Source organism: Microtus pennsylvanicus, chromosome 2 (assembly GCF_037038515.1).
Source record: "Microtus pennsylvanicus isolate mMicPen1 chromosome 2, mMicPen1.hap1, whole genome shotgun sequence".
Taxonomy (NCBI): Eukaryota; Metazoa; Chordata; class Mammalia; order Rodentia; family Cricetidae; genus Microtus; species Microtus pennsylvanicus.
Genome location: NC_134580.1, coordinates 41,574,562 through 41,597,659, shown reverse-complemented (window position 1 = coordinate 41,597,659; position 23,098 = coordinate 41,574,562). Strand labels below are relative to the sequence as shown.

The 23,098-nt window shown below is 40.4% G+C and overlaps 1 protein-coding gene across 3 annotated transcripts in view; it reads right to left on the bottom strand.

Annotated features, from left to right (window-relative positions):
• Adcy8 (adenylate cyclase 8) overlaps positions 1-23,098 on the bottom strand; it is a 202,269-nt gene that overhangs the window by 10,382 nt on the left and 168,789 nt on the right. For all 3 annotated transcript variants that reach the window (XM_075960905.1, XM_075960906.1, XM_075960907.1), the window contains 2 exons: positions 16,554-16,632; positions 7,260-7,418 (listed from right to left, as the gene is read on the bottom strand). In XM_075960905.1, coding sequence (XP_075817020.1) covers positions 7,260-7,418; positions 16,554-16,632 — 238 coding nt within the window. The remainder of the gene's footprint in view (positions 1-7,259; positions 7,419-16,553; positions 16,633-23,098) is intronic.

Here is a 23,098-nt window from a genome sequence, read left to right as displayed (position 1 = left end):
GTGTCTTCTTTCTTCCATTCTATATTTCCTAAGATCTCTGCCAGGGAATTTGCTACTTCTTAAGTTCTGGTTTTCAAGGTTTACTTCCAGAAGACGCCAAATGAAGAGGCAGACAGTTTCCACATTACCATAAAATACATTTATTTCAGCCACCTGTCCAATGATGGGAAATTTCCTTCTAGCCTGAGGTTAGCTGCTTAGCTAAGTAACTTCCTGTTTCCTATCTTCACTAATCATGTAGAGATGTGTTTTGCAGAAACTTCTGGGCCCTTGAATGGGGGCAGGAGGCTGAGCTTAATGTTCTCAAAGTGCTACAGGCAGCTGTGTAATACACTCCTTGCCTCAGCATCTAACATCTAAGTTTTCCTTTAAGCACGGATCCCATGAGGGCAAAACTACATATACCACTCATCTTGTGTGTCTTGTGCAGTCCTGTGATAAGATGCGAACCCTATGCAAATACTCACAACCAGTTGCTGAGTTAATGACTTCTTGATCTTTTTGGGAAAACATGAAAAATATGTTCACATGAACCTGATGAGCTATAACAATCCAGCCAAGTTTTCTAATTATCCGCATCTCTCAGATGAGTGAAGTGAGATAGGGGAGCTATTGTTTTGGGTTATGTAGCTATCAGTGGAAGAGACAGGGTAGAAGGTTCCAGGGTTCCTTCAGTCCACATATCCATGAGTTCTTCCCCTATCATGGCCTATGTCACCGATTCATCACCAATCTTGAGTTTGAAGTGTGAATCAATTTAGTTTTCACCCAAAGGGACACAGGGGGCTGGTGACCGACTGTGCAGAGCTGCAGAGAAGGGAAGAGCAGCAGCGAAAGGTTCCTAAGGGGAGGCTGCTCCTGACTTCATTTTAACACAGCTACCTCTTCCATGACAGCTACGGTCTGATGTCCTTGGGGTTAGAGTTCTTACACACGAATTTGGAGGAAGCACAATTCAGCCCACACAATCTCTATTTCTATTTAAAGATAGAAAAGAGAAAATCTTGCCCTCTGAGATCTACTCCTTAGCCATTTTTTTATTCTCCATGTTGTAAATGCCTCCACTGTGCAAAATGGCTGCCCACTAGGGCTTATTTTCATTTTTTTTACTTTCTTTTTATTTATTTGTTGTGTCTTTGACATCATCCATCTCCATCACTATCCCTTCGTATCTGCCCTCTGTCCTTGCAATGCCCCCCCCCTCAAATAATATAAAATTTAAGTGAAAAAAGAAAAAAATCTCATCCTCATCATGGAAGTTGTGGTGTGACACAGTGAGGTGCACAGTAAACACTATGTCCTTTTATCTTGGCTTGCAAGTGTTCATTGCAGAGTCATTGATTTGGTTCAAGGCCTCTGGTTTCTGCTACACTATCAGTGCTGGACCCTCACTGGGTCCTCTTGGATATCCTGTTGATCTTTTAGGACTGGCCCCTTCATATACTCTCATAGATCATAGATGGGGTGGATACTGGGGCGGGTCAACTCATAATCTTGGTTCTGGTTCTGGGTAATTGTGGGGTTGGTCAACCCATCAGTTCTCCCCTGTCCTGACCACCAGTGTGAACTCTCCAGCATTACCCTGGCAAGTTCACTCCTTGCAGTGATGTACAAGGGGGCAGAGCCAGTTCTCTTACTTTCGTGCCCTCAGGGTTGGCTCCCCCACACTTGTGCCATCAGGGCCTGCTCTACCATGTTGCCCAGGAGAGGGGCAGGGGCACCTCTCCACAGTGCTGGAGGGCTGTAGCTGATGAAGGCGGGCCAACTCTACTGCTCTATGATCTCAGGGCCAGCTCTCTCACCTGCCACAGGCAGTGAGGGTGAGAAGGGGAGGGCATCTCTCTCCCACCCACACCACCATATGGCAGAGGAGAGGCTGGACCAGCTCTCCCATGCTCACATTCTTGGGCTGGTTTACCTGCACTCCTATCAATAGGGTCAGCTTTTTAAACAGTATCTGCCCACTGGAGTTCTAATGAATCCCAGCCCCTCCCATACCCTTCTCTTTCTTTCCATTTCTCAGTCTTGCCAACATTCAGAATGCTCTGATTTCTTATTTTATTTTACATGTGTTTGTGTATATGTGATGTGTGCCAATGTTTGCATGCATGCACATTTGTCTGTATGAGTACATGCTTGCATGCTGTGGACATGGGGGTGTAACATGTGTGTGGGGGCATGAGGCTGATATTTGGAGTTTTCACAGAGCCTGGTTCTCTCAGTTGAACTGAGAGATCAACAATGTGTCTGGTCTAACTCATCAGGTTTCTCTAGGGATCCCCTCTCTCTGCTTTCCAAGTGCTGTCATTATTTCCATGCTTATATGGCATTTAAGTGAGTACTAGTTATCCAAGTTAAGTGAGCACTAGTTATTCAAGATCTGTTCCTCACACTTGCATGGCAGGTGTTTAACCTACTAAACATCCTTCTAGCCACTGCTCTCATTTCTTAAAAAATAAAATTATGGTAACACTGAGCACTTATATGCCGGGCACATCACAGAACACTTCCCGGATCATCTTACTTAATGCTCACAATAACTGCTTGAGGCAGATATAATTAAAGTCTTTATTTTATCTATGGGAGGATGAGAGAGGTTGAGGTTAAGTATTTTGCTTAAAACTCATCGTGATTAATGGGTAGAGCAGAAATTTATAACTGGAGAGTCTGACTCCAGAGCCCAAGCTACTAAATAATAATAATGTGTTCATTTAGGAATGATGGCAATACTAGCCATGATAAACATGAAGAAATATTACAACTGCTTAGCTCATTATTTGAGTGGTAAGTTGATTTAACGTTGGGGGAATCTATGCTAGACAAAAAATATTGAACTTGAAGAAATATGGACTCAGTTCAGCTCCTAACTGTTGCATCTACGGGAAGTGAGAAGAATGGGAAAAGATGGGTGGGAGCGACTTCTCCTCTTGGCTGGATGCCAACTGGTGCAGAGAGTGTCCAGGGACACTAATATACATGAAGACAAATGCACAAGCTCAGGCTCTCAGGTGACGATGGCTTAGATACACAAGAGGCCAAAACGGTATCCTTTGTTTCTTTTCAGGAATTAGAACCAGAATGGCTTGGTTTACCTACTCACTGGCTGACATAGAACATGAAGAGTGATGTGTCCCCATCTTCACGAGGGACATGTAGGGCAACCCATACTCTTGGGCCTGCCGCATGGGAGGAGAAATCTTCTTCATCTTGAACACAAAGAGGTCCTTGGGGAGATAACATCAGCAATGCCTGCCACCGTCACCGCGGCTCTTCTCGCTGTATCCGCCACAATTAGATGAGGTGGAAGATTTTATAGGGACTTTCCCCAAGGAAATCAATGTGGAAAAAGAGATGACAACCCCTGAAGGTGTGGTCACAGGACCTTAGGCAGCAAGGTGGACTCTCTGACCTTCATTCCTTCAAGTGTGAAAGGTTTCTGACTGTGTCTGTGCTTGGCACCTGGTCACAGTGAAATGCTCCCCTCCAGTTTGTTATTTGTCCCAATGCACTGCAGCTGGCTGTGGCCTTGTCGCTGGTTCTGGTAAACTGCTTTCACCCATGTCCCTTTGGAGATGGGGTGGAAACAACTCTGCACAATTGCTGCCTATTGTGGATAAAACTGACCTGTCCTTAATGGGCTCACGTCCTGAGCCAGCCAATAGGACTTTGGGAATTGACTGGATGTGGAGGGTCCTAACCTAACTGATGGGTCTATACTTTCCTAGATTCCTATTGCAGAAAGTAGGAAGTGGGCCATTGGGGGATGTATCTAGACATGCATCTTATCCTCTGCCACCTACTTCTTGCTTTTTCCTAACTGCAGAAGTAAATAGCTCTGTTCTACCATGTGCCTCTATGATGGTCCTCTGTGTTGCCATAGAATTCATGGAGACAATCAGAATGAACTGAAAATCCTGAAGCTGGCAAGACAAGCATGTCCTTCCTTAAGATGCTTTGTTGTGAGATTCCCCTCTGTATGCTGTGAATATCATTGGTTAATAAAGGAACTGCTTTGGGCCTATAGCAGAGCTATAGGGGAACAGAGCTAGGTAGGGAAAACTAAATGGAATGCTGGGAGAAAGGAGGCAGAGTCAGAGAGAAACCATGTAGCCTGTCAGAGAGAGAGACGCTAAAACTTTACCCGGTAAGCCACAGCCATATGGTGATACACAGATTAGTAAAAATGGGTTAAATTAATATGTAAGAGTTAGCCAATAAGAAGCTAGAACTAATGGGCCAAGCAGTGATTTAATTAATATAGTATCTGTGTTGTTATTTTGGGGCTCAGCTGCAGGGAACCAACAAGTAGCCTCCTTCCTACAAATTCTACTACAGTACTGGAAACAAACAAACAAACAAACAAACAAACAAACAAACAAACAAAAAACAACACACTGACCTAGGCAGCCTTGCTTTCTCTTTCATGTTCCCCACTGTTTCAGTTAGAGACACAGACAAAGCAAGGTGGTGCATGCAAAGCGAGATAACTCAAGTTAATATGTAATGGACTCAACTAAAAAGAAAAAGAGAGAGTTAGGAGGCTCCAGTAAACCTCCTGGGATCTAAGAAGAGTTACTATTTCTTTGGATTAGAGGAAATGAGAACAACCCCAAATTGGTTTCACTTGGGAGCAGCACAGTAGCTGGAGGAGGTATGTGGAGGAACACAGCCAGCCTCATGTGATTCCCAGCAAATAGGTGTTCTGACCTCACATCTTCTCACTCAGATCTCCTAGTATCTCCCCTACACTGGCAATCTCCATCTAGATGATGACAGAGCCTACGGGAGGTTACTGATGCAATGTTCTTAGTTTATCCATAACTCCACTCTGGGAAAATTAGAAAAGAGAGTGAGGGAGCTTGGAGAGTCATATGGAATGGATTCATGCAACCTACCCACCACCTTTAGAGATGGTGGCTTTATTTAACTCACTCTAATTAACTGTTTTCAGTGTGCCATCTGTTTCTTTCTATTCTGGGTTTGAAGAAGCTAAAAGCACGTTGTAAACTGTAGAAGGGTAGATGGATATAGAAAAGCTATAATCGTTTTATTGTCATCTTTCTCTGTGGGCTGGTTTGGACTGTGTAGAGGATTCTGAACACTCACAGCCACCCTCCTCAATTCTGCATGCTGACATGGGGAAAGCTGCTCTCCTCTTTTCTCAGGGAACTGTGTTGTCTGATACTTTCTGTGCCCAGGCTGCTTGTAACTAAATCCTGTGCTTCTTATACCAAGTGAAAGCCAGGGGAGAAAGAATATCTGAGACCTGAGAATCTTCCCTGTCAATATTCATTATCTCTGTTCAAATGTCACCTTCTATTAGAGACTTTCTATGATCATACTCTGTGGGTTTTGCTGCACACCCCAGCTGAGGACCTAGAGTCTTGCACATCTCCAGCTCCCTTTTTTCCCTTTCAGGATGATATCAGTCTCTCTTCTCTCTTTCCCAGGCACCTCATTGTTTTGATGTTTTGACTGAAAAGCAGCTTTCTCTCAGTGGCTTGGGGTTCCCCTCTGAGGTTCCTGTGCTTCTGCCTCTCCATCTGGTGGTCATGACTGATATATGTCCATGTTGTCTCTGCTCTACCAGCTGCCAAATAATCTTGCAGCAAAGTCTCAAGAAAACCAGACCTAAACACTACTCCAGAAAAAGTCACATGCTGAGAATAGGTAGCTGTGATCTGTACTGGAGAGGCCCTTCAGGAGCCAAGTGCCTTCAGGAGCCAAGTGCTTCCAATTGATATTCCAGTCATGCCTTATCTTTCCCTGTTTTGTTCTCCTGTGGTTCAGATGGGACTATCTCAGTTGTCATTTAAGGTCTCAAGGCAAAGGTCAACATCTTTGAGGGTCTTAGAGGTAAAATGAATGATGGGGTGTGGTTGGGCCAATTGGAGACTCTGTTATATTCTCAAAGGCACCACACCCACAAATTAACACAAGCCAGCAATTCAGTAGCCAGTGGCCTCTGTCTCAGGCAGCTGGTTCAGGCTTTTCTGAGAGATAGTCTGCTGTAACCTTATTCTAAGGGTTGCCAGCCCCTGATGAGATGATTGCAAACCTTGTCAGCCCAGCCTCAATGCCAGTGCATGTTGCCTTTATAAGGCCTTTCCAAGGATCAGCTGGTCTTGTTTGAGTGCTTCAGAAAGGGGTCAAGGACCAGGCATGAGGCTCAGTCTTGACCAAGGATGGCCTAATCTGTATCCTTGAGGGCACCATGTTGTGAAAACGAAACAGTCAGATTATTTAATGAACACCTACCCCATGTGAAGCATTGTGTCAAGAATATACATGCCTCCCCACATGTACATCTACCCTCATACTTTATACACCATGTATGTATGTCATATATGTGTGTTTGTCACATATACTTGTGTGAAAAATATATATGATATAAATATTACTTCAAATTGTGGTGAATAAAATGTTTGTAGCACAAACAACTTTCCTTCTATGTCCTGTAGTTATTAACTCAGTTGTAGTAAACACCTTCATTTTGTTGTGTAACCATCACATCCACCATAGAATAGTCCTCAGCATGCAAACCTGAGCTATAGCAACTCCCCATTACACCCTCCTTCAATCCCTATGAACCATATTTCTGCTCTCTGTTTATGTATTGGCATCGACATGTGTCTACATTCCATGTAAATGGAATCATACATCGTGTGTGTACTTCTGGTAAACTGGCTTGTTTCTTTAGTATATGGCTATGCTGTAGTGTGTTCTAGGACATCTTCTCTTATAGATAAATAACATTTTCTTCCTCCCCCCTCTCTCTGTGTTTATAGGAAATATTCTTAATCTATGCATCCACCAAAGAATCCTTGGACTGATGCTTCCACCTTCTGACTTTTGACTACTATAAATGAGGTGTAAACATCGCATCTCCTTGAGACCCTGTTTTCAATTATTTTGAGGATACACTTAGAATTATTGGAGCCCTCTCTTTCCTTTCCAAGAGTATACACATGAAATATTATTATATCATATATATTTATATAAATTTTGATATATGCACACACATATACAAAACCCTGAAATTCCAATCCAATCTTTAATAGGGGTCTTCTATTTATCTAACAGATGATGCCAGGGGAGAGAGTGTGTAAATTTCATAGCATCTGACATGTTGGATTGCTAGGCACCATGTGGTATGTATGGTCTTTTTTCTTATATCTCCTGAGTGTAACAGAGTTTTCTTAGAGCTTGGGGTCAGTGTGGTCACCCGTTCTCCACTAGCAAGTCAGACCTGGGCTCACCTCATTGTCTCTGTCTTTCTCCAGGAAGTGACGGGCCACGTGGCTGGGTAAGATATTACGCAGCATGTTTTCATTGTGTTCCCTCAGCTCCTTCATCTCGTTGATCTCCTCTTTGGCCTGTACTCGCCACAGGAAATCCAGGCGGGCTGTGTATTCCAGCTATAATTGACAGGAGACAAAGAGAAGCAGTAGGATCAGGTATGCGCATCTAGAAGGTGGTGGGGAAGGGTTTGCTGGGACTTAGGCAAAATAGAGCCTGATTGTCTCACTGAAGGTACAAGCTATCTGAGGATGCTCAAATCTCGCAGGGATGGACATCTGTTCTCCCAGGTGCTATCTGCACATAGATCATCTTCTCCAGCGTGGGATTATCTGACAATACCCATGTCCTCTTTGGACTGTAGGTGGCTCATGTCCAGGAAGTTTTCCATCTGCTTGACATTACATTCTTTCTGTCTTGAACTGAATGTGTGCCCTGCCCCCAGCAGTTCATATCTTCAAATATTAATTCTTAATTCTTGATGGCATGTATTTGGCAATGGCACCTTTAGAAAGAAGTTAAGGTTCAATGAGACCTTGAGGGTAGGATGCTTGGGCTGAGATATTTGACCCTACTAGAGGAGACAGGAGCAGCTTTGCTTTTCTTTCTTATGTGGACACACTGATTAAAGGTCACGTGAAGGACAGCAAGATGGTTCTCTGCAAACTAGAATATGCCATCATCAGCTACCAAACCCTGTTGATCTCAGTACTAAACTTTCTGGCCTCTAGAACTGTGAGGGGACACATTTCTGTGTGTCAGCTACCAAGTCTGAACCATTTATTTATTTATTTATTTATTTATTTATTTACTTATTTATTGTGAAGGCAGCATGAGGAAATGTATCCCACACAGGGCAGAAGCTTGTCAGCATTTGTTATCCCAACACATGAGAGAGTATTAAAGACACATAGCACTCAGGTGGCCGACTGTGTGCCCTGCTCTCTTGCTTGCACTATGTAAATATTCAGACATTAGATCCAGTAGTAGATCTAATTATTAGGCAGTACTTTTAGTCTTCATCTCACAGGTGACGAAAGTAAGACAAACACTGTAAAGTCACTTGACCATGACAGCTACACCCCACTTAGGGGTGAAGCCAGGTGTTATCCATATGTCCCAAAGTCAGCTCAAGAGTCTGTTCTCTCCCTGACGAGGCAATAAGGAATAAATGAATGAAGGGATACAGGGAAGACCCTGGGCTTCACATCAAACAGCTAAGGCTTAGAGCTCTTGGTCATAATCATATATGGTCACATGGGTTAACAGGTGCTTAATCTAAGTTTTCTTGTCTCTGAATTAGAGGTGACTCTCACTGACCACAAGACAGCAGAGGAAAAATTACATCGGAGGTCTGACTCATTGCACATTAGTTTCTTCTTGTCCCGACTTCCTTTCACATTGGAGGTGGGCAGCTTCTCTTCCAGGGCAGCTCAGAAAATGTCTTTATATTAGCCTTGGGGCTATTGTTGTTTCCAGGTCTGTAGCAATAGCAACATGCTGTAGTGCTGGGCACAAGGTTGGATGCCCCGAATCCAAAGACTTAAAACTTAGCTAGTTTCTGGGTTTTATTTTCAAGTCTCAGTGGAGGCACAAGGTCATTCGTTCAGCTGCGTTTATAATAGTAAAAACTGGAAATGATCCATGTGTTCATTCTGTTGGCTGAACAAACTGTAGTAATATACACAATGGAACTAATTACAGCTATAGAAGGATTTGAAGAATGTTCCTCTGTGCTCTGATGGCTTGGTCTCCAGCGGAAGGAAAATATATGCTGCATATCATATATCAATTACTTAAGAATCTAAGAGCACTCCCTCCTCCTTTATACACACCTCCACTCCCATGCTTACGACCTCTTTATGATAATCATACTGTGGGTGATAATATTTGGATTGTTAATCTAGACTATTACATGTGGATTTCGTAAAAAAGCAAATGGGCAATCATGGTTTTGTCACTGAAAATAGAAATTTGGAGGAGGAAAAAAGCATAAGACAGACAGGGATGCTGTGGTTATAAAAGCCTCTGGTCATGTCAAACTTGGTGGCATACACTGTAACCCTTGGCAGACAGGGGCAGGAGGATCAAGAGTTCAAGTCCATCTGCTACACAGCGAGTTGGAGGTCAGCTTGTGCTACATGAGAGGCTGTCTAAAAAATGTCTAGGAATTTCAGTAAGAAATAGAAATGTCACTGTGAAGTCAGGGTGTATATTTCTACTTACCCACTCTTAAAGCCGGGAAACAGTGACAATCTCCCACCTATATTCACTTCCAACTTGTAGGTTCCAACTCAAAATGCCAGTTCTCATAAACATAACCCATACTCTTGCCAGAGACAGGTAAATTTTAGGACAGAGAATTCATAAGCTTAAAGCATATATCTGAGATTGTATCTTATACCTGAAAGAATGGCCAAGATCAAAATTACTGATGACAACTTATACTGGAGAGTTTGTAGGGTAAAGGGAATACTCCTGCCTTGCTGGTGAGAATGCAAACTGGTGTAGCCCCTTTGGATATTGGTACAGTGATTTCTCTGAGAATTAGAAAACAACTTTCCTCAAGACCCAGCAATACCATTTTTGGGTATATACACAAAGGATGGTCAATAGTACCACAAGGACATGTGCTCAACTATGTTCATAGCAGCATTGTTTATCAAAGCCAGAACCTGGAAATAGCCTGAATACCCCTCAACTGAAGAATAGATAAGAAAAATGTGGTACATTTACACAATGGAGTATTATACAGAAGAGAAAAATAATGACATTTTGAAATTTGCAGTCAAATGGAAGGAGCTAGAAAACATTATATTGAGTGAGATAACCCAGGCCCCAAAAGACAAATATCATATATACTCACTCACAAGTGGCTTTTAGACCTAAAACAAAGAGAACCAGCCTACAAATCACAATCCCAGTGAACCTAGACAACAATGAGGACCCTAAGAGAGGCATACATAGGTCCAATCTACATGGGAAGTAGAAAAAGACACAATCTCCTAAGTAAATTGGGAGCATGGGGACCATGGTAGAGGGCTGAAGGGGAGGGGAGAGGCAGGGTGGGGAGCAGAGAAAAATGTATAGCTCAATAAAATCAATAAAAAAATAAAAAAGCATATATTCACACCATAAACCAGTCTATCAGAGACCATTGGGTTATGTCAGAAGGACTAAAAAAAATCAGCTTTAATGGGCTTATAGTGGTCAAAAATGTGACAGTTTGGACTGAGTTGGTGACCTAGACTGGAGCAGGCCTGTAATGGTGAGCTCCACGGGAGTGGGAGTGGGAGCGGACCCAGACTGGGGACATTTGCGGAGGGAGGACTGAGCAGCAACCTGGGTTGGAGCAGACCTGGGACAGTGAACTCCACAGGAGCAGGACTGAGCCAGAAACCTCGGCCAGAGCAGGTGGGAGACAGAGAACCCCATGGGAGTGGAACGAACACTGGGAGTGCTGAGAAACCTCCAAGAACATGGGATGACTGGAACCATAGCCCTGACTACAATACGAGGAGCAACCATATGAACTTTGGATCCACTGGTACCTGGAAGATTGTTCAACAGAGTCACAGACAGCCCCAACTACACCAATTAGAGGAAAAGATGGGTAGACAAGGTAAGAACACACAACACCAGTAAAATCTAGTGACCCTACAACAGCAAAACTTGAACAACATATGAAAATCTGTCAACATAATCCATTATATAAACAAACTGCAAAATAAAAACCACTTGATCATCTTATTAGATGCTGAAAAAGCTTTTGACAAAATACCAATACCACATCCCTTCATGATAAAGGTCTTGGAGATTGCAAGGATATAAGAAACATACCTAGAAAGAAAATTATCATATGTACTCACTCATAAAGCAAAGAAAACCCACCCACAAGTCACCATCCTAGAGAACTTAGACAACAATGAGGACCCTAAGAGAGACATACATGGATCTAATCTACATGGGAGGTAGTAAATATAAGATTTCTGGAGTAAATTGGGAGCATGGGGACCATGGGAGAGAGTTTAAGGGGAGGGGAGAGCCAGGGAGGGGAGCAGAGAAAAACGTAGAGCACAATAAAATAAAAAATCACACACTGAAATTTCATAAGAACAAAAACTGCAATAGGTGGAAACACCATGTACAGAAAATCATAAATTCCCAGTGACTTAAGGAACCAAATTCATCCACTATCTTGGAATGATGCTGAGGGATAAAACCTGCTGGCAAACTTTGCATGGAGCAGATTTAAAAGGAAAGAGCTCTGTATTAACCTTGCTTTGTGAGCTACACTTGTAGGTGACATATAATTGATGAGGAGAAAATTCCCTTTTATAGCATATTCCAGCTGACAAATTACAGGCTGCTGCTAAGATTAGTATGTCACACTATTAAAATAAATGAATATAGGCTATTATGTGTAGCTGCTAACATCGTCAAAACAGAGATGAAAAGATACGATAATCTCTTAAACATAATTTGTAAAGAAACCAATTAAATATTTCATAAAACACTGAAGGTGGATCTCACTAAGCTTCTACACAGAACAATCAATGAAAAACACAAAGAACTGAGAAATGTGTTCAACAACCTTAGAGGATGAGTTGACAAATAAGACAAAGGATATAACAAAAATCAGATGGCTCTCATAAAATAGTTCAAGAAAAAAGAAGATGGAGGGAGATAGTAAATATTTAAAAATGCTTTGAGATTTATCATGTAATGGCAAGGCACAGACTTTGGATCTCAATTCAAGTAAGCAAACTTTTAATAAGTAACTATCCATTAATAAATGGAAACATGGTCTAGTATCTTGACAGAAGTAGTCAACTTCTCTTTTCTTTTTAAAGGTGTGTTATTACATCCAGTTTTGCCAGCACAATTCCCAGTTATTAGACATGAACAGCTTAGTTATTAGCCCAGCGATAGCAGGCAGCTGTGTCTAAGGAGGTTTATAAAGATGTGTGTTGGTGCAGTATAATCTAGACTTTTGGCAAAACATGTTCCAGAAGGCAAGTGTCGTACATGCTATCTTCACAGCTTAATAATCTTAGATTGCAGAAGATCTATTGCACCTAGTATATGCCTGATTCCAAAAATATGTGAAACATAGTCTCCTCCTTTATTGACACATATCTGAGTGGTGGCTGGAGGGCACCCAAAGAGAAGAGCTTGGTTTAATAACTCTGGTTAGTACAGATGTGAAGGGAAAGCAGAACATATGTAAGACATAGGCGTGGTTATGAAAGCAGAAGATTCTTAAGCATTTGCTCCAAGTATTAATTGAAGTGGACTGCACACCCCCGATTTTCACCAAACCTGGCTACACACAAAGTTCTTGTCCTTGTGCCAGGCTGGTCACATGACAGCAAATATCAATGGAGCCTCGTTGTGGATCAGGAGCTGTACCAAGCCTTTCGTATATATTTAACCTCATTCGGTCACGATACATTTTAACATATGAGGGAGTGGGCATGAGGTGAAGATAGCCTGTGAAGGTCTCAAAGACAGAAGCTGGCTTTGAACCTAGCTCATAACTCTAATCTGTAGCGCTTAGCTTACATTCTATGTGTGAGTGTGTGTGTGTGTCGGGGAGGGGGCTGTTCATTCAGCTTTTTTCTATTAACATTTTCTCTTTACAGATTAAAAACAAAAGAAGCTCTGAGAAGCTGAATGTCCAAAGACTACTGATTCTCTGAATAACATTGCTGGGTCCCATGCAAGAACATTAGGTTCCAAGGCTTGGCTCTTTCAGATAGTCTCTGGAACCAGACTCAGAAGTAGGTGAGTAGAAAGATGACCTCATTAATTTATTTTTCTATGCCCAATTGTAGCTTGTTCTGCTATAAAAAGAGATGCCCAGGCGATGCTCAAACTCCCAAGGCTGCCAGTGAATCAGGCACAAGGTGTGGGAGGCATTTGATTACACACTCTGTCCAACATTCTGAACACTCACCTGCCTCAGTCAGAGGAGGAGGAAGTGTTTGGCATATCATTTCCACTTTCGTGAAAAATGAAATTTCCCAATTATTCAGTTGCATAACCACCGCTGTCATTCTGGAGATTATAATTACACATTCAACACCCTCCCAACTCCCAGACACTGCTGTGCACCAGGCATCAATGGGCATTTTTCAGTCTTTATTAAAAATAGAGGGCATCTGAGTCACAAAGGGAAACAGGAAGCAAGTCCAGGAGTGGGCAAGCTGTAACCAGGATGCAGAGGACTCCACTGGATGCTATAGATAGACATCAAATGATGCAATCCCGCTGAAAGCTGTCTCTAGAATGGGAGGCAGGGCACATTGCAGAGACTGACTTGAGCTAGAAACTATGGAGCATTTGTGTTCCCATTTCATTCTGGTTCTTTTTCTTAGCTCTGTAATGTCAGAGGACTTGAATCTCTGGTCCTTTCTCAGAATCAGATCGACAGCAGCAAATTCCCTGTCGGTGTAAAAGGTTTGTTTCCAAGCAGCCAATAACATTAAGCATTATATGTGTAAACCACCAAGATAAACATGTGATTACATCCCATATAAAGCTATAATAACTCTCTGAAACAGGACCTGTTACTGTCTTACCTATTTTTAAATTAAATTACTAAAGGTCAGATATCTTTAATGGTGGAGTTGGGGTTTGAATACCAAATACCTACAGCTTCTATGGTTATGGGGCAGTTATGAGATTTCAGAGATCTTTAAAAATTAGAAATAAAATTGAAAAATATCAAATGTCACAAATTAGCAGGCCAATAGGAAGCACTTCTGTGCTCTTACCTTACATACTATCTTAATATGATGAAGCTTTCTGCTCTCGTAGGACAAATAGACTAAGATATATTCAACCAGTATGTTAGAAGGCTACCATGTGAGGGAGGAGGCCCAGACAGGGAACAGGGCAATTCATTTTGGTGAAGGACGGGAAAGAAACATACTTATCGTTATGAAAAGGGGACTCTCACTCTGCGTGTGTTCTCTCATCTCTGTGTGGGGATTTCTCCCAACTCAGATCAAGACCTCAAGATAGAGTGCACATATAGTCTTCCTGTAGGAGGGTCTCAGTTGGTTCTGTCTTGGAGAGTCCTCAAAAAGGAATGTGTGATGAATTGTTATAACTTGTATAACTAAGAAGTTCCCAATTAAAGGAAGCCATGGAGACCTAGGACAGGGCAGGACTCTATGCTCAGAGACAGCCAGAGGGACCTAAGTGTAGAAATTCTGGAAATGGCTGAACTTTCACATTTGCCTTACTGCTTCATCATAGGTTCAGCAAAGACAAAATACAAAACAAAACAAAAAAACAAAAAACAAAAAACACATCAAAACCATACTGAGTGCTCCTGATTAAAATCAGTACAGAAAGAAGGTTTTTGTTCTGCTCCAGGCTGGTGAGGAAGATGAGCTTTGGTGAGAGACTGGACTGGAATTCTAGCTCTACTCCTCAGCTCCGTTACTGGAGTGGCTTCATTTATAAAATGGGGAAGACATAACTCCCATTCCAGGTTGTTGGTTGACAGGATTAAGTAAAATGAGGAACTCAAGAGTTAATTCCCCATTTCCTTTGCTTACCAAGACGTTACACTACCCATCCTTTTCTTGACTACATTTTACACCTTGCTCAACTTGTTAAAAATAGCTCTATGTACGTATTTCTGAATTCTGGGATTTATAAATTGTTTCATCCTTGATTTCCTGGGGTTTGTTGGCCCCCTGTTTCCATGGTGATTTCCCGGGGCTATGCCTCTGCTATATGCTCTGACTGACACTTTTTCTTGATTTGCCCTTTCTGTTCTTGTCTGTTTGAAATGAACATAGACAAAAGAAAGATGCACCAGGATCTAGAGCTTATCAGCAAGGCTGGTAGAGTCTGGTTTCTACAGGGGACCAAAGACTCTTACCAGGAGATTAGTGTTTCACGGGTTTCAGTATGCCTAGAGAAGTCCTATATGTTTTTTAATTTTTTTTATTATTTCTTTTCTCTTTTGTTGAGATTATAATACATAATTTTCTTTTTTTTCTTTTATCATAGTAGACATGATAAAGTAGATGGGGGAAAAGCCCATGTAGACCTCAACCTTACACAAGAAGTACAGACAACCAAGGAGTGCTGGAAGCCAGAGAAACAGTCTTCCCTGGGAAGAGATCTTGCACACCAGGCAAGATCTATAAGGTAAGTGCTATGTCTACCATGGCTCTCCTAGACAGAACAGCGCCCTCTCATGAAGAACCAGGGTAGGTATGTTCTACATGTAATGCTTTTGCATGATTTACAACCCTAGATAAGAATGTTCTACATACGACACCTTTGTATAGTTTATGGTCTACCAACTTCCAAAAGATGCAGGGATGGAGTTGTATATTCAAGATCCTAATAAATAATGGGTTATCACAGTGAGTAGCATTACATGGCAGGCATGCTGTTTAATCATAACCAACCACAAATTAAGCTTTTCCTGTTCTGCTGTGGTTTGAATGTGAATTTGTCCATCATAGGTCCATGAATTTGAACATTGAGTCCTTAGATGGTGATGGCACTTGGGAGGTTGCTGGAGTCTTATTGGATTAAGTAGGCCACTGGGGACAGACCTTGAATTTTGGGAACACAAGGTGACCAATTATCATGTCTTTCTTTCTGTGACACATTGAGTCTTTTCTTAACCTGTGAGCGAGGATAAATCTTTCCTTCCTTAATTTGCTTCCTTTTGGGTATTTGGTTACAACTCTGAGAAAAGTGGCTAATATTTATTCATTTGCCTATTTGCATACATGGCAGGACAAAAAAAGCAGTTTAAAATAATATCAATTGCTTCCTCAAGACAATCTATTTCTATACTAATATTTTATTCTAGCATGGAGGAGACTGAGACTCAGAGACATAAGAACTTGTCCCTGGAACTATGAGTCAGATGCTCCTCAAGCCTGTGTGTTTCCCTGCAGAGGCACACACTTTCTCTAGTGAGACTGTTATCCAGGCCATGGCATTTGGAAAGACACCAGTTTGTCTCAGCCAGAAATTAAATGCTTTTTTTTTTTAAAAGGATAATGATGGTTTTGAAAATATAGGGGCTCAGGGGCCATTAAAAACACAGTCTGCAATCATCTTCCAAAGGTTAGCTTTTCATCAGGAAATCAATTGATTAAGACTTGTAAGAGTCATTTGATACAAGGCACAGACAAATCTACAAGGGTGGTTTTTGTGGCAAAAGGAAATGCCAACTAACCATGGGTGACTAGAGAAAAACATGGCATTACCTGCTGTCCATGGTAGAACACAGCAAGGAGGAACATGGCCATCAGCAGCAGTGATGCCTCCTTGGTCCCCAGGAAATCTCTGTGAGAAAAACAAAAGCAGAATGGCATGGTGACTAACAACTCTGGGGGGATTTCAAGGTTAAGCATGAAGAAACAGGCTTAGAATGGCATGTGAGAAGAAAGGAGTATTTTCCAAATATCTGACATGTGATATAGAGTGCTATAAGGGTTTGTATGTCATCTTATTCAGAGGACAAGAGACTGCTAAGCCTATGAGGTCCTAGAGGGTATAGCTGATAAAAGAGAATCTAGAGTTTAGCTTCTAGATAATATGATCACATCCATAGCAACAATGTCTCTACTTGTATAAAAATTTTCTCAATTTCAAAGAGATTGAAAACTGTGATCAAAAATATCTTGTGAGGTAAGTATTCCTTTTTGAAAGGTATTGACCTACTTAAGAAGCCAGTATTCAATGCTTGCTATGTGATGGTCTTTATCTTAAGTGTCTTCATGCTTAGAGTATTATCTTAAGTGTATGAGTTGGACAATTTTAATTCCTCTATCAGTTATTTTAATCCTCATGTCAGTTCTATGAGTGGGGTCAGCTGACCCTTATTTTTTTTATATCTTTTAGTAAAGACTGTTTTTTTTTCCTGCCAAGATGCTAACAGCAGAGTTTATTGTTGGTTTTCAGTTATAGTCCCAGAGAAGCACATCATGATTGAGCATCTACTGTATCCCAACCTATGCTGGGATCAAGAAATGAAGAGGATACATTGTTCATGCTTTCAAAATAATTCACAAGAAGCAAGAATCAAATATATAGGTAACTTTTTAATTAGGGTGAGTGTATCCTTGTTGCTCTGATATTGTTTGAAAAGAGAAAGTAACTAACAGAGACCGAATGTTCAGAAAATACTTAAGAAGGCCAGGATGTAGCTCTAAGCCATATATCACTTAACTTGGTATTTACACATCTCTAGCCTCTAAATAATAAGCAAATACCATGTCGTGTTTGAGGTCACATGAAGACTCAGTAAGGGAAGCTGCTTGAATTTGTCAGGACCATACAACAAGAGTGCTTAGGTGAAGAGGGATGAACTATAACTCATGCATTAGGGTAAAGATCCATCCATCTGTCCATCTGTCCATCATCCATCTATCCGTGTACCCAACCATTCATCTATCCATTCACCCCTTCATCTACCCACCCATTCTATACTATTGTGCTTATCTTGAGGAGGGAGGCATACTTATGTATTTCTCTTTCGTTTCTGTCACTTACTTCTCTGGTCTTTGATGTTTATGGGCCGCTGAGAAAAATGATTAAAGACATGAACTTTAAAGGGGATCCAGATTCCTAGTGCAGCTCTATTTTTGACTAGTTGTTTGACTTCGAGCCAGCCACTTGATATCTCTGAGCCTCCGTTCATTCATATGTGAAGAATGATTCCACAGTGTTTTGCCTCCTTAACTGTGAGGATGAACTGAACAATGGTGTTGAGGCGTTTGGCATGGTTCCTGGCTCACAGCTTCCTCTAACTGCTCCGTGAAGCCTCTGACACACACTCTTGTCCGTGTCTGTGTTGCTTTAAAGAATCATTTGCTCACATTACTCGTGTGAATGAGAGCTGTCTATGTTTAGAACCTCCCCTGGAATCTGTCGCTTTGTCCCAGCGCACTGCCTGGCACTTAAGACATCCTCTTCTCTGTGAGCCACGAAGCTTATTTTCAGCCTAGCAACTTATCATTTGAAGCACATTTTCAGGAGGCAACATGAATACTTCTTGAATAATTTTGAAAACAGTGATTGGCCAAAAATAGAGACACGACTATACCAGACTCAGAAGAAATAAAGAAAAAAAATTATGAACAATTTTTGAGGGTTTAGCTGTATTTCATATAAAAAAAATTTGTGTAGGGACCAAAGCATATGAATAGTAACCCAATCATGTTGAGAAACAGCCAAAAGAATTTTCATTTGAATTCACAAGTTTGTCTTGTACCTCCCATGATTTTCGGAAAAGCATACGGAGAGTCGAGTGACTGAAATATAGCCCATATTATTGAGCTTTGCTTGATACTGGGTTTCACAGACTTAATACCAAGGAAATTTTGAGATATTGATTTGTATTAATAAAATAGCTAAAGTAATACTTCCATCTCCTAGGAAAAGGGACATTGTTAACTGAAAACACACATAGAGTATTGAAATCTTCAGGGCCACTATAATCTTTAGAGATCATTTAATCTGAGTATCATAAAATTTAATATTTAATGGGAGTATGACTCACTAATGAAGCTTTTATGCTAATTTGTAGTAAATCTGGAAACTAAAAAAGACAGCTAACCATCCAGAGGAAACTGTTATTATTTTGGAATCCATTAAATGTCATTTCTATTTTCTCTTTGCAAAAATTACCTATAAATTTAAGGCTATATACCTCATATTTTTTCCTAAGTTACTTTGTACTTAATGTAGAGAATGATAATAGGTTTTGTAATTAGATATATTACAATTCACTTGGCAAATCTGTTTTATTCTGTATTTTGTGTATCCTGTGTAATGCAATACCCCTTGCAAGGCTTTTATTTTATAAGAGACTGAGGCCCAGAGGGAAGATGTCAATGGCTCAAGGTCACATATTGATTTGTGTTACCACAAGGATAAGAACCCAGATTTTGGGTGTGATGTTCTAAGTTTTCAATATTGACTATTCACCTCCAAATTTTTATTTATTAGTTTGCCTTTATTTCACAAAATACTTAATAAACCACCCCATTTAAATTTGTTTTTATTCTGTATTATAAATAGAGTGTAATTTTGAAAAGTTGTATTGTATCTGAAACAGCTACTTTATATATATTTCTTGCTTTATCTCTTTCATGTCAACAATTTGTGATGATGTTAACTTACTACAAAGATACCTGAACATCCATGTTCATTGATGCCCTACTTACAACAGCTAAACACTCAAAAACTGTTCATAATTTTCTTTCATGTTTTCTTCTGAGTCTAGTCTAGTCGTGTCTCTATTTTTGGTCAATCACTGTTTTCAGAGTTATTCAAGAACTCTTTGTGTTGTCTCCTGGAACATTTCCCAATAGAAAATGGAATCAACCTAGATATTCATCAACTGATAAATGGGTAGTAAAAATGTGGACATATCCATAATGAAATTTTGTTTAGCACTAAAAAATAGGAAATTTGCAGGAAAATTGATAGAACTTATAAATATATTGAGGGAGGTAACCCAGCATCAGAAAGCCAAATACTTCAATGTTATTTCTCATATGAGAATCTTCACTTTCAAGTTTTAGATTTCCATGTTCAATTTGAAGTGCCTGTTGAGCCCAGGAAGCTAGCAGCATACAGTGTTGTGGAAGGCCATTCCTGGAGGAAAATTGTAGAACTCCCGGGATATGAAAATGCAGTGGAAGAATATAAGTAGTGGAAAGGTTTAATAGGTTGGTGTGGGAAATCCTTTTGTATATATGTTGCTTTTATTGGTTAATGAATAAAGAAACTGCCTTGGCCTGTTGATAGGGCAAAGTGGAACTAGGCAGGAAAAACTATACTGAATGCTTGGAGAAAGAAGGTAGAGTCCAGAGAGAAGCCATGGAGCTGCCACTAGCTGGAACCTTGCCTGTAGGCCACGAGCCTCATGATAAAATATAAAATAACAGAAATGGGTTAATTTAAGAGATAAGAGTGAGCTAGAAATATACATAAGCTAATAGGCTAAGCAGTGTTGTAATTAATACAGCTTTTGTGTGGTTATTTCGGGGCTGAGCAGCCGGGAACAAACAAGCAGCCTCCTACAATGTGTGGGTGCATGGATGGCAGATATGAGGGATTTCAGAGGGTTAAACAAAAATTAAGGCTGTCTAAAAAAAGCCATAAGGAATCCCACTATTTTGTAAGTTAATTAAAATATATAATTAAAAAATAATTTGAAATGAGGTACTCTATATGGGGAGATAATGTAACTCTCAGAAGCCACAGGTTATTAAGCAAAAGTCCTAGTGACAGAGTTGGGGTACCATCATATAAGCTGTTGGTCGGGGAAGACCCCAAAGTAATAGAGGCTGTTGCCATTCTGTAGTTTTCCAGCAGATTTGGATGACCAGACTCTATTGATGAAGGCTTTGGTTGCAGGGTGTAAACCTGGAACTGAGCTAGAAGCTTCCCTTCTGCTGGGTAGTTTTCAAAGTGCCAGAAGATGCTGTGCAGGCAGCCAGAGGAGAAAAGTCATTAACAGTGTACACAGTCATGAGTTACATGACCTTCAGTACCAACTGTCAGACAAGATGTGCCCAGTGGGTGCCATAGTGTTATGACTGTTTCAGGGGTAACCAACCACTTCTGATTAGATTTCTTCACGTCAACTCCAGAGGAGGAATTCATGGCTGGTACTGTAAGTTTGATCAGCAGTCAATGGTTGGGAAATCGTAGGCCTTAGGGGAACCTACTATTTTCTTTAACTAAAAGGATGTGTCAAACTGCCTTCTAAACATCCATGCTTGTACCCATAGATTACTGCTATTTTCAGCCTTAGTCAGAGAAGTTTCTGCTTTTATTGGGTCATGGTTACCAGATTTTGGTTACCATGTTTAACCAGATTTTTAACTGGGAAAAGCATGGAGAATAAGTGATCATTCAGTACTCAGTTCTAAAAGGAACCTCTACCATGGTTACTCAAATGCATGTATGGATTCCACTTCTTTTTGGTGTGTGTGTGTGTGTGTGTGTGTGTGTGTGTGTATGTGTGTGTTTGTATAAAATAAAAATGAAGGGAGCTCTTTACAAAATTTACTAAGATTTAAAAAATGTGACAGCAAAGCATTAAATCATTGAACCCTCTGATTGTAAACAGACATCAAGTAGATTGCTATTGAGGTCAGAAGACATCTGATGCTCCGGTGACCCATGGTACCTAGGTTCTGCCAGCTCCAACTTTCTCTAGTTCTCTCCAAATAATTTTTCACTTGTCATTTTTTCTTGACTCCATCTATTCCAATTTATTTTCACTTGTGAACACTATAAATTTTGTGCCTGAAATGTCTTCACTGATTAGCACTGTTGATGTGTTTTTGCAAGGATGATTTTGCTAGCCATCGCTTTCTTGTAGCCTGAGAAACTCCTTACTCAGATTTAGCTCTAACGGCCCAAACTGAGAGTTAGCAGAGTAAGGAAATACAGCATGAAAGCATGTATACATCAGGCATGGAGTGAGGAGGAGGGCAGACGAATGTAGAAACCAAAAGCAGAGGTGAAACCTTTTCTGTCTGTGATCACCTATTTGTAACAACACGTGTATGGTAAATCTTCAGAGATTTTATTGAAGTGAAATAAATGTCTTTGATACTTTTCTTGAGGCAGGAGAGAGGACAGAGAGCACCATTGTTATTTCCAGGATCCAAAGTGGACATTGGAGGGAGGCCTTTTCTAAGTACCATTATTATTTAGTAGGGTAGTTATTGCCTGAGCTGGAGATGTTGATCACAGCGGGTAAAGAGTGCTGCTTTCCACAGAAAATTTGCTCCTATACATGTTGTATGGTTCACTTATTTTCACCACTTAATAATTATTTTCTGTTATTTTCTTTTTTTTGTTTTTTTTTTGGCTTCAAAAAGAAGTCCTCAGAAATCATTATAATAAGTATTTTTTCTCTGTAAACCTTCTGGTCAAAATCATGACTCTTTTTAATACTCTATTCTCATTTATAAAAGAAGACAATTATGAGGACTTAGGCTGTATCTAAGTCATGTTAAGTTTTGAAATACATAATGGTGAAGGAGAATCTGGGCATGGTGGTGCACATATGTAAGCCCAAATATTGGGAGAGGAGAAGGATAAGTTTGAAACAATGTACATTGTGAATAAAAGTCTGAAAGTACAAACATGTATTGATGTATGCATGCATGTATGGAGTTTTTTTCAATTCATTAAAAAGTAAGAAAAATGTAAAAAAAAAAAGAGTGCTGCTTTCCTTAGCTGTCAATATGGCCTCTGGTGAGCTGAAGTGGGAGCCAGAACTTAAGTTTTGACCTCTGACATCTATTACAATGCATGGGTGGATTCCAGTATTTTGCCTATATTTCAAGATGTCAAGGCATAAGTGGTGCATAAAACAGACTCATTCATCATCCAGTAGAATGCATATATAAATAAAAACTATGAAAAATTAAGACTAGAAAATGACCCCAAACAAAGTAAAAAGTGCAGTCAGATAGAATGACATTATCTCTAAAGCATTGCACATACCTACAAAAGTAAGCTGGGCTTACAGAACGAGGTATGTGCAATTTAAGGACAACAGTGACATGACATTGTAGGCATTGTAGGTGATGAAGTCTTACTGTGAATCAATATTTGTTAAGTGATTCCAAATGAGCTAATGCTTCTTCTAGGAATGCATTCATTTCCATTGTACATTCCATTCTGCAATTATTTAATTGGAAATCTATTGCCAGAAACTATTAAGTGATGGAAACATGAATCTTAGCGCCGACTCCGTGTTCTCTAAAGCTCCCATTGT